At 39.6% G+C, this 10681-nt stretch overlaps 1 protein-coding gene across 13 annotated transcripts in view; it reads right to left on the bottom strand.

The window, feature by feature from the left end:
• Positions 1–757: 757 nt before the first annotated feature.
• Positions 758–10681, bottom strand: part of LOC132129754 (E3 ubiquitin-protein ligase UBR4) — a 49051-nt gene continuing 39127 nt past the window's right edge. For all 13 annotated transcript variants that reach the window (XM_059541475.1, XM_059541478.1, XM_059541480.1 and 10 more), the window contains 29 exons: positions 10148–10491; positions 9957–10047; positions 9746–9830; positions 9472–9599; positions 9264–9393; positions 9018–9175; positions 8825–8934; positions 8558–8699; positions 8390–8471; positions 8135–8308; positions 7942–8063; positions 7661–7858; positions 7320–7400; positions 7135–7222; positions 6908–7035; positions 6713–6820; positions 6510–6629; positions 6225–6415; positions 5952–6125; positions 5056–5155; positions 4734–4952; positions 4529–4642; positions 4308–4450; positions 3850–3975; positions 3574–3768; positions 3271–3495; positions 2363–2453; positions 2089–2251; positions 758–1974 (listed from right to left, as the gene is read on the bottom strand). In XM_059541475.1, coding sequence (XP_059397458.1) covers positions 1910–1974; positions 2089–2251; positions 2363–2453; positions 3271–3495; positions 3574–3768; positions 3850–3975; positions 4308–4450; positions 4529–4642; positions 4734–4952; positions 5056–5155; positions 5952–6125; positions 6225–6415; positions 6510–6629; positions 6713–6820; positions 6908–7035; positions 7135–7222; positions 7320–7400; positions 7661–7858; positions 7942–8063; positions 8135–8308; positions 8390–8471; positions 8558–8699; positions 8825–8934; positions 9018–9175; positions 9264–9393; positions 9472–9599; positions 9746–9830; positions 9957–10047; positions 10148–10491 — 4095 coding nt within the window. In that variant the 3' untranslated portion in view covers positions 758–1909. The remainder of the gene's footprint in view (positions 1975–2088; positions 2252–2362; positions 2454–3270; positions 3496–3573; positions 3769–3849; positions 3976–4307; positions 4451–4528; positions 4643–4733; positions 4953–5055; positions 5156–5951; positions 6126–6224; positions 6416–6509; positions 6630–6712; positions 6821–6907; positions 7036–7134; positions 7223–7319; positions 7401–7660; positions 7859–7941; positions 8064–8134; positions 8309–8389; positions 8472–8557; positions 8700–8824; positions 8935–9017; positions 9176–9263; positions 9394–9471; positions 9600–9745; positions 9831–9956; positions 10048–10147; positions 10492–10681) is intronic.

Below are 10681 nucleotides of genomic sequence, written 5' to 3'. Positions count from 1 at the left end.
GGTACCGAAAACGTGATGAAATATGCTATGCTATGATGAAATATGCTTTGAGACTTTTCATTTTATAACATTTATAATTGTAAATGATAACAATACTCAAAAGATCCATTAATAGATATTGCTGCATTTGTGCTGTTATTTTTCACACCAAACTGATGTCACTTCTCAGAGGAAGGCTTTTGTTAGTTAAAGGATTATTAAGACTTTACAGGATGGAAAGAAATATGGTCAAACTGACTTGACAACCAGTTTAACCTAATTAAAACAACAGAAAACAAGTTCAGTCTTGGTTATAGAAAGAAAACCTTTCTGAAATCTTTATAAATTTTCAGTTAGGCATCATATGGCTCTAATTAAACCAAAGTCGTGAAATAAATAAAAATTCACCTATACAGTCAATTAATTACGATAATATGGAAAGAATAATTTAACTAAAAGGATTTCAGTCTTTAAAAACAGGTCTTAATATTAACCGGATAGAAGGAATAAGAGAACCTTGAAAGAACCTTCCAGAAGTGAAAAACCTTCTTTTGCAGTTTTATTATATATTAGATGCAGTGTTGTTATTATTGACTCTTTTTGTCAACAGAAAGTTAGATTAACTAAAACTACTAAAAATGAATAATAATAAAAATAAAGATAAATAGAAATATAAAAAAAACAGACATACTAAAACTTAAATTGAAATAAACTAAAAATATAAAATTCAATAATAGTATATAAATAATAAATAATACTGCTTAGATGGCACAGTGAGTCAGATATGGTATTCTTACATCTTTATTAAGTTGAGCTAATTCAAAAAGCAGACATTCAGCAACAGTTGAACATTGTAGCAGCGGGAATAGGCGAATAAACACTAACTGGATTTTTCTTGTTTTCTTTTTTTAAAACAAACTTCACACCATGGATTCAGCTCAAGAACACCCTATCGCAGGTGTTTACATATTATAAGAATAAACTTAAAATCACTGAGACTCTTCTCTCAGTGGCACCTTGCTTACCAGAAGCACAACTTGCTCTGGGGAAAATCTTAAATCTGTTGAATATTACGGTGTGAATCACGGTCACATGGAAGACAAAACGAAAAATACATTTAGTATCGTGATTGATCAAAACACAAAAACCCAACCAGAAAAACTGAAAAAAAAAAAAAACGCTCCCAAAATAAATATGCAGGCCCTTTTTATTCTCTCTCTTTGTTTCATTGTTGATGCAGGTAAAACCCTTTAGAAAACAGAAAGTATTTCCATTTCTTGGGAATAACACATTAAACAAGCTTTCATCTCACTGGTTCAACCATTTACACATGAAAAACAATCGTCACACATTTGCATCGCATCACAGAACCAGTCAGGTTCTGCAAACAATTCATAGAACACCACTGCAACAACAACAAAAATTCCAGAAACATAGAACAAGACAACAAGAGATTAGCTCTTGTGTGAATCTGTAACTCTTAGCCAATTTAGAACTTCAGTCAAATCACACACGCACACGCACACGCACACGCACACATAAAGCCATCAAGGTTGTTTATGAAATAATTCCCAACCAGATTACCTGCAACATGTCGGATCAAAACAGCATGGTGTGTTTATGTGTATTAGGTGTTACAAAACCATTGTAGAATAAATGCGCATTAACTCGTCAGGCTACACGTCACTTTCTTGTTTAGGAGAGAGTAATAGCTGAATAAACCCACACAGAGATCAAGAGCAGAAGTGGAGGTGAATGAGTGTGTATGTGAGCTGATAGAAGTTTTGGGAGCCTGGGCCCCGATTGAAAGGTGTCCTTGTAGAGTTGCTAATAGCTGTGTCCGGGTAAAGGACACACTCCGTGTTTAAGGAACACCTGCACTGGACAGAGAGGTCACAAATCCATAAGTGAGGTGCATAAATGTGTGCCATTAGGGCACAGAGTTCAACAGGTCCTGCAGGAAGGTGTCAGGGTCTGGGATGTCTGACAGAAGACCTGGGAAAAGAGTCAGTACAAGAGATTAATATTATTGAATAGCTCAACACTGCCTATTACTTCCGGCAGAGCTTTGTGTTCAGTACATGGCAGGAAAATGCATTAATGTCTGACCTACGACATCCAGGAACTCTGAGAAGGATTCAGCAGGCATGAGCTCATCCTGGAAAGCCCTCAACACCCTTTCTGAAGCCTCATAGATGGGCATGTCATTGTGCCTTATGTACTCTGCAAGCGAGAAGGACCAGCCTCCCTCTGTGTTGCTGGTGGGCACTTTCTGTTGTGGGAAAAGAATGAGCAAATAACATGAGATTTGATGGAAACATGAACTTATTAGAAATTACAGACACAAGTGTGAGGAACAGCAAAAAAGAACACATTCTCATACCCTGAACATTTCATAGACAAGATGCACCAGACCCCAGAAGAGAAGCGGCGAGCGGTAAACAGCATACTCCTTCACTGCTTTGTCTGTGAGCCTGAAACGATAAAAATCAAATATGCAGTTAAATCATCAGACAGATATTATTCAAGTCAAATAAAAATGGGATATATATATATATATATATATATATATATATATATATATATATATATATATATATATGTGTGTGTGTGTTAATGTAAAAAAGAAAACAAAAAAAAAAAACATTTAACATAACGAAACAAATCTGCAATTATTTAATAAAAAGAATTTTAAATGTGTATATTAATGTTTATTAATAAGCATAAACAAAATAAAAAAATGCAATTAAATCACTCACCGATGTGTATCTATAAAGTGTATATGAATCATAAAGAGTGTGTGGTTGTGTATATATATATTATATATCAAAAATGTTATTTATTGAATAAAATAAAATCTGTAATTAGAACAATTAATAAAACCATGAATATTTATTGTGTGCGCACATATATACACTCACACACAGACATAATGTATTTACATGTTAATATAATTTAATTATATTGTATAAAATCATATATATGACATTATGTATAATAATAACAATTAAAAAACACAATAGTCACTCTCAAATTGAAAAACTTTACAAACAGTAATACTGAAGCCTGAAACAATCTGACACACCCAGCTCCAGCCATGTCTGATTTAATCTTGCATCAATCTTCTCAGCATAATACAGGCTTAAAGCCAACATGGCAGTTTAAGTAACCACAAAACACTTGCCAAAACCAAAAATAGACACCCTAAGCACGTCAAGTACAGCACATGCTTGTACAAGCTCTTTAACGTTCAAGCTCTGACACATGCACAGTCATGCTTTGTTCCCTTACTTGTTAGCCCCCCCTGGTGAAACATTGCGGGCATGAGAAGTGACCAGCAGCCTACGCAGGAAGTCAAGACGTGTAGCCCTCCAGCGCTCTGGTGGAAGGATGTGCATGGCCAATATGGTGAAGTAGTGCGGCCCGTCCACCTCATAAGAAGTCTCCATCCACTTTTCACAAGGCTGTTCTAAGAAGCTTTGAAGATTCTTCTCCTCCCGTGACGTGGCCCTTGTTCTGTTGAGAAATTCAGAAAAAAACTGTATAGAATCTTAAAACACACTGGAATTCAAATCTCATCTTTGATAAACATACGTGTTGAGGACATAGAGAACGGTGTGAATGATGTAAGGGATGAGGTGGATGTTGCTCTCGCGGCCTCCTCCCCCTGTGTCCACGCTGAAGGATTGCTCCATAGCAAAGCGCAGGAACAGCAGCTTGGTATCGTGAATGTTGAGCTGGTACGTGGGTTCTCTTTGCCCTGTGCACTCTTGCAGATATGTGTTGTGCCTGTAACAGTACAAAACAAGGTTTAAATCCTGTATTTATTCTGGAGTTCATCTCTTGCTTTAAACAATCTTCAAGGATAACCTTGCCAGGCAGGTGGCGAAGGCAGATTCGGGTACGTGTGGCCCCCATACTGGTAGGAGCCCATTGCACTTTGTGTTGGCATTTTGTAGTGCGGCACTGTCCCATTCCTCACGCCCTCTGGCAAGCCTGATCCAGAACAACAAGAGAGAAAATTATAAAACAAGCAAGATAAAACCTTCCTTAAAGAGTTCACCCAAAATTGGAATTTCTGTCATCATTTACTCACCCACAGTTGACGGTAGCCATTGACTTCCATAGTATTTTTTTTTATATTATGTAAGTCATTGGCTACTGTCAGCTGTTTGGTTACCAACATTCTTTAAAATATCTTCTTTCGTATTCAACAGATTAAATAGTTCAAAACTTATTCAGGTTTGGCACAACTTGAGGGTGAGTAAATGAAACCGAATTGTCATTTTGGGTGTCAAATCCACTGTATACACAGCAGTTTCACGCACCTGACAGCAGCAAGGTGACAGTCATAGTGGACTATGTTAAAGTGTGAGACGGTGCTGTAGCCCTGCTGCTTGCGGGGTTTGTTCTCGAACTCTTCAAGGGCCACACGCTTCGTAAATGTGTAGATGCCCAGAACTTTGGTAGGCTGTGGGGTACAAAGTAGTTCAAGGATCAGACAATGAAGGTTCAATTACATTTAAACGTCATTGGTAGATAAATGGACCTGGAACTTGTAGCCCTCTCTACAAATACAGCAAGTCAGCCCAGGTTCTTCTATGAGCTCCTCCATCTGTTTAAGCAGGGTTGTCTTGGTCACCACCTGACCCTTCTCATTGGTCTAAAACAAAGCAGAAATCAGAAAGATGTGCATTCACAGTTGATTATTTCCTGGATTATACATCAAGATTCTATCAATAAATGCAACTCACTGTCATTCCCAGGGTGCCGAGAGCTTTCTGCCTCATTGCCATGGCCATGCGTTTCTTCTCTGCTCGAGTCTCCCTTCGGGCAGCTTCGATCTTCAGGTTAACCTCTGCGTGTTCCCTTAGTGCCTCCAGAAGATTTTCTGCTAAAGTGCCGATACCCTCATCACTGGACACCTGCTCCAGCTTGTGCAAATTGGTTATTGAATCAGTTCCGATTAGCATCTATAAGAGAAGAAGAGATGGTTTAATTCATGTTATTTTCCTCTGTACAGGGATACTGCTTGAAATGAAATAAAAAACTTTTCAAACTAGTAATAAGTGTTACCTGTGTAGGGGGATGCTGGGTGGCCAGACCACGCAGCAGTCGAATGATGAATGGAAGGGCTGGTCGAGCAAGAAACTTCTTCCAAACGTCTGCATCCAAGCTGCAAAATAATATTAGTGAGTAGTGAGGATAATCATTTTTTAAACAGTAATGATTCTTGGATATGGGTAGACATACATTTATTGCGATATATCGCATGCGATTGTCATGCGCATTTCGTCAGTAAAGCTGGTTCCCTGATTAGCGGTAAATCGCCATCACCTGCTTTCAGATGGAGCGACATTTAAGTCGTAGTTCACTGACAAGCTACGCAATATCGCGTTCATTATTGAAAGCGATTCATCTACGATAATGAATGCGATATTGCGTAGCTTGTCAATTATCTACGGCTCTGTCTATTAAATGCCGCTCCATCTGAAAGCTGGTGATGGCGATTTACCGCTAATCAGGGAACCGGCTTTACTGACGAAATGCGCGTGACAATCGCATGCGATATATCGCCCATCCCTAATTGCATATATTGTAGTTTTATATTTTTATTTAAAAAAATAAATCAAGCTATTTACTTTACATTGCATAAATGAAAAATATGAATAAATAATTTTTGAACCAAAACAAAAATCAATCAAATACATATAAATATAATGATAAATATGTATCTATAAAATGTATTTCAGGTTATGGATAATACATATTGGATATGGATATGTAAATACATACATACATACATACATACAAGCAACATAAAACAAAAAGTATAATATGTATCTAAATATAATTTAATTTATATAAATGCATATACCAGAATTTATTAAAATTGCTATATTATAATATATATTATATTAAAATATTATAGTATAAATAAACACCATCTACAATATTATGACACATCATACTTCTTAGCACAGGGGATATGTTTCTTCATATAGTCCAGAGCACTCTGAGTGATGCCCTTCTGTAAGATGAGGTCTTTCAGTTGATGGCCATTACTATTATTCTTGATTCCAGCAGCTATTTTACAGAAGCAGTCCAGAAAGACCTTGTCATCTGCACTGTGCTCCTCATCATACCTGCATATGAAAACAAATTGTGTTTATTGCAGCTAATTTCCCCTATTGCGACAAAGAGACATCAGAGTTCCAGGTTACAGAGATGAACAAACTCCATACTTGTCAAAGTTGCAGCAGGGTTTGAAGCGCTCGACCAGGATGTGCATCTTCTCTAGTTCACCGAAGGACAGGTAAGGGATGATGCGGAGCAGCCCCTGTAGGACACTGGGATTGGAACGCACAAACACGGTGTTGATCTGGTCCAGCAGCATCACCAGCTGGTCCTTATCACCCGTCAGCAGCAGGTTACCCTGAAGGAGGAACACAAAGGAGAAATCTGAATATAGCTGGCTCACTTCCTTTTTGTTGCGATATTCACTGCATGAATCCAAATGTCTTGCTCACCTTGTCCTCAGACACAGTCTCAGCATTGGCCTCATCCAGGATGATCTCCATAATACTAAGAACCTGCTCTGCTATGGATGCTCCTCCACTGTCCTTGCTCTCCTGCTCTGCCACCAATGCCTAAAACATAACCTCCAATTACAAATATTCTCTTAAATATACAATTTTCTCTCATCTGCTGATTCCTCAGGTATATTACTTACCAGATTCAACGTGCCCAACATAACATTTAGTGTGTTCATCTCTGGTTTCACCAGCTGCTGCCTGTTGATTTTCACTTTCACACAGTAACTAAATAACTTGAGGAGAACCTATGAAGCAAAACAGTTTTTTTTAAATGTAAGGTTTCTGAGGATCTTGTTAGAATGTGATGTATTGGAGTTAAACTTCATACTTACTGTGAGAAGGTGCCTGCCCTGTTTGAAATCTTTAATTCCAGAGAGCCTGTTCAACATGCACTCCAGACCTCCACACTGCGCCATCACTCCAGCCATCTTATATACCTCCTCATCATCCTCCTCTTCATCTGAACAGAGAGAAAACAGCAATTACAAGTGAGAAACATGAGAAAACACAGGGAAAAACTGAATACTGTTAAGAAAGAGTCCTGCAATATAAAACCAACCTGTAGTTGAATCCAAAGACTCAATGAACTCCTCTGTTGCATCACCCAGAAGCCCCCTCATTCTGTAGATGATCCTCATTGGCTCACCCTTTATTGCAAGAAACAGAGGGATTAAACCATGCCTGATATATAAAAATAAATAAAGTACCTCTAAAAAAAAAAAAAAAAAATCTTCTTTAGCTCACCTCATTGGTGGGGCACCAAACTTTCTTATAGACTTCAGCGACAGACAGATCCAAACTGATGATCTTGTTATTCACAAGGAGCTGCAAAGAAAAGTCATGCTTAAAAACATAATGCCACTGAGGATCAGATAAGAGTGTCCAAAACAAAGAAAATAAATTGTGTTATTTATTTATTTTTTAAATCACTTAAAACCCTTGTTTTCAGTCATGCATGTTTCTGGTTGCACCACTTGAGACTCTTAGGCACACCTCATAACTTGCAAAGTGAATAATAAATAATGCAAAATGATGCTACGCGAATTACTTGGAAAAAGTCCTAGGGCATAGTACTGATTACGTACCTCCATGCCGCTGTCGTCCTCCAGTAGTGCCACAAGATCACAGTCCTGGCAGATTTTGTTTTTGATGTCCCTCATGAGTGGGCCAATGCCCGGTTCATTACTGCTGTATGGGTTTCCTGGCATACGGCCCTGCAGGAAGTCCTCCTGCTGTGGGTCCTTCTCCAGCGTAACAAAGAACTCGGTCACTTCATTCTCCTCCTTCATAGAAACCAATGGGAGACATTCGTTTTACCAAAATCATTATTCCAAAAGTTCATGTCAATGTGCTGATGGCTACTTACCGGATAAATGATGCTACATAACCTCTCGAAGATGAAGACAGGGGTCCGATAATCATCTAGGTTATACCGCTTCGCAGTTTCGATGCACACAGCCATGAATGCTTTGGTCTCAGACTCTGTCCCTACAACACAAGACACAGCATTGAGCTGATCTGGTCTCTATCAGAGAAGACCTGAATGTGAAGGCTGGAACCTGTAGTCATATCTTCCAACATCTCCAGCAGCATGTCCTGGGTCTCATCGATCAGTTTGGTTCTCTGGACCACCAACTTCCTTAAGCACAGGTAGCCGTTAAGGACTGTGCCAACCAACCGGCTCTTAAAGTGACGCTTAATGGACTCCACCTCCACGAATGAGGACAGCAAGCCTGTAAGAGAACAGAGACGTTTAAAACGAACCACAAGCTCTCAGGAAATTCTTTGAGTTTAATTTTAAAGTTTAAATTCACCTGTCAAGCTCTTGAGGGCATATCCCTGCTGTAAGTCTGTGCTCAATGTGGCTTCTTCAAGGGCGAGAAGATGAGCAATTTCCTAAAGAACGCCAAACAAGTTCAGGTTAATGAAAATGACACATCTTTACAATATAACCTTGTATTATCTACAGTTTCTGACAATACCTTGGTGATCAGGTTGCCGATGTATGGTAGGACACCACGAGCAGCCAGGTATACCTTCCAGTGAGCAGGTTTGATGAGCTTCTGGTACAAAGCCAGGTACTCTGCAGCACACTCTCCTGCAATGCTCAGCTCATCCAGATAACTGAAGAACAAACAACCAAAAACTTCAGTCCAGTAAGAAATGGCTCCTACATCTGGCTCGATTGAGCATAACATGGAAACATCTGCTCCAAAAAGGATAATTTTATTCATCCATGTCACGTGTACCTTGTTAGAAGGTCCAGAACCTGCTGTTTGCGGCTGGGGAAAGTTGTTAGAGCTTCGACGATGGTGCAAGCCGCCTGTCTCGCTGCCTGGGTGGCTGGGGTGAAGAGCACCTATGAGAAGAGTCAGATTACATTAGAGCACATTAATGCAGAAAAGAATCAGACACTCTAGAGTCGTCCGAGGGAGCATGTACCTGTCTCAGCCAGTTGTTATGACCCAGTTTGAGGAGCCGAGGGAACAGACCCTCTGATCTGGCCCTCATGAACTGCTTCCACTTCCACACGTACTTCTCCATCAGGTACTGCCTCCTGATCTCAGCCTTATTCAAAGGTTTAGAGACAGTTTCCTGACCTGTTGAAAGACGAGAAATCCAAAATTGAGTAAAATGTTTCATGCAAAAAGCCCGTAACATTTGTGAACGCAAAATTTGGGTATTTACATCTAGCAGGAAGGCACTTTTTCCAGGCTTCATAAGAGGCCTTGGGGTCTTTTTTGAGCCAGAGCTGGGCCTGAGCATGGATCTCGTTGTTATATGGCTTAACTGTAGTCAGGGATTCAATGGCAGCATCCTGTTAAAGAGTTCAAGTCAAGTAAGTGCATCAATATGTATTAAGTAATACATCATTGGTACTATGAGTCTGTCTTACCTTGTTTTTCTTGCTGGTGGGGGCAGGAGGTTTGATGAGTTTCTGCAGGATCCTCAGGCACATCAGTGTAATGTTCTCCACCACCACAGGGGTCTTTATATTTACCGCCATCAAGAACAGACTCAGCGCTGAAAACGAACAGTGAGGCTTCAGTAGGAAGCACTGATATTAAAACTGACCAATAACTGATATGATCTGATACCGAGACTATATTTCTGTTGAACAGCTACAGCTGTTCAGACTTTTAGCTCTGGAAATCCATCACAGGACTCACCACAGCGAAGTCTGAGCTCCCAGCATCCTCCCTCCTTAGCAATGGAGTCTGTAAGGAGCAGCATTTCATACTGCAAACTACTAACCTAAATGACAGGAGACAACAATCGTAAGAACTAAACAGTCAAATAAGTACTACAGATCTACCACATGCATTAAAAACAATAGCTACAGGTGATCTTTAAAATGTATTATGTAATAGAGACCGTTACCAGATCAGGGTTGGCCCAGTGACCTTTAAGGGCAGCTGACACCTTGGCAATAATGAGGTCATTCATCTGCTGTGTGGCTTCTGGGTGATCTCTGCAAAACACATTGATATAAAAGTTAACATCTTGTAAAACAAACAGTTTTAGCTATTCTCTTCAGAGATTTGGACATATGTGTGTGTGTGTGTATACACCTGGTAAGCAAACAGACGAGCTGGCGGACCTCCTCCCTCATGGATCCAGTGCCTCGGCGCAGGTTGTACTCAAACAGCTCTCGGATGAGACCCTGCAGTACCAGGATCTGCCTGATGCAAGTGTTGGTTGCCAGTGCACGCAGTAGAGTGATGCAGTGGCCCGTGACTGCGGACGCACAGCCGTAACATTTGTTGGAGGACGTGTATCCGCATCCCAGCACAGAGAGGGCTCGATACTGGCTTGCTGTGAAGGTGGGTTGGGTGGAGGTGCGGGATGATTTGGTAGCAGCTTCCCGCTGTTGCAGGTCATACTCCAGCAGCTCCTTACGCGATGCAAGCACTTTCTGAATGAGTAATATAAACAGACTTTACAACAACCATTTTATGATACAATTATTTAATTATCATTATATTACTTAAATAGTAATATTATTTAACTTTATTATGTTATTACACACATAGTTATTTCTAATTATATTAAATTATCAACAAGCTGCATAAATGTATCTACTATAATGTAAAAATTAAATGATT

The sequence above is a fragment of the Carassius carassius genome, chromosome 46, assembly GCF_963082965.1.
Source record: "Carassius carassius chromosome 46, fCarCar2.1, whole genome shotgun sequence".
Taxonomy (NCBI): domain Eukaryota; kingdom Metazoa; phylum Chordata; class Actinopteri; order Cypriniformes; family Cyprinidae; genus Carassius; species Carassius carassius.
This window is presented reverse-complemented; position numbering and strand designations above follow the sequence as displayed.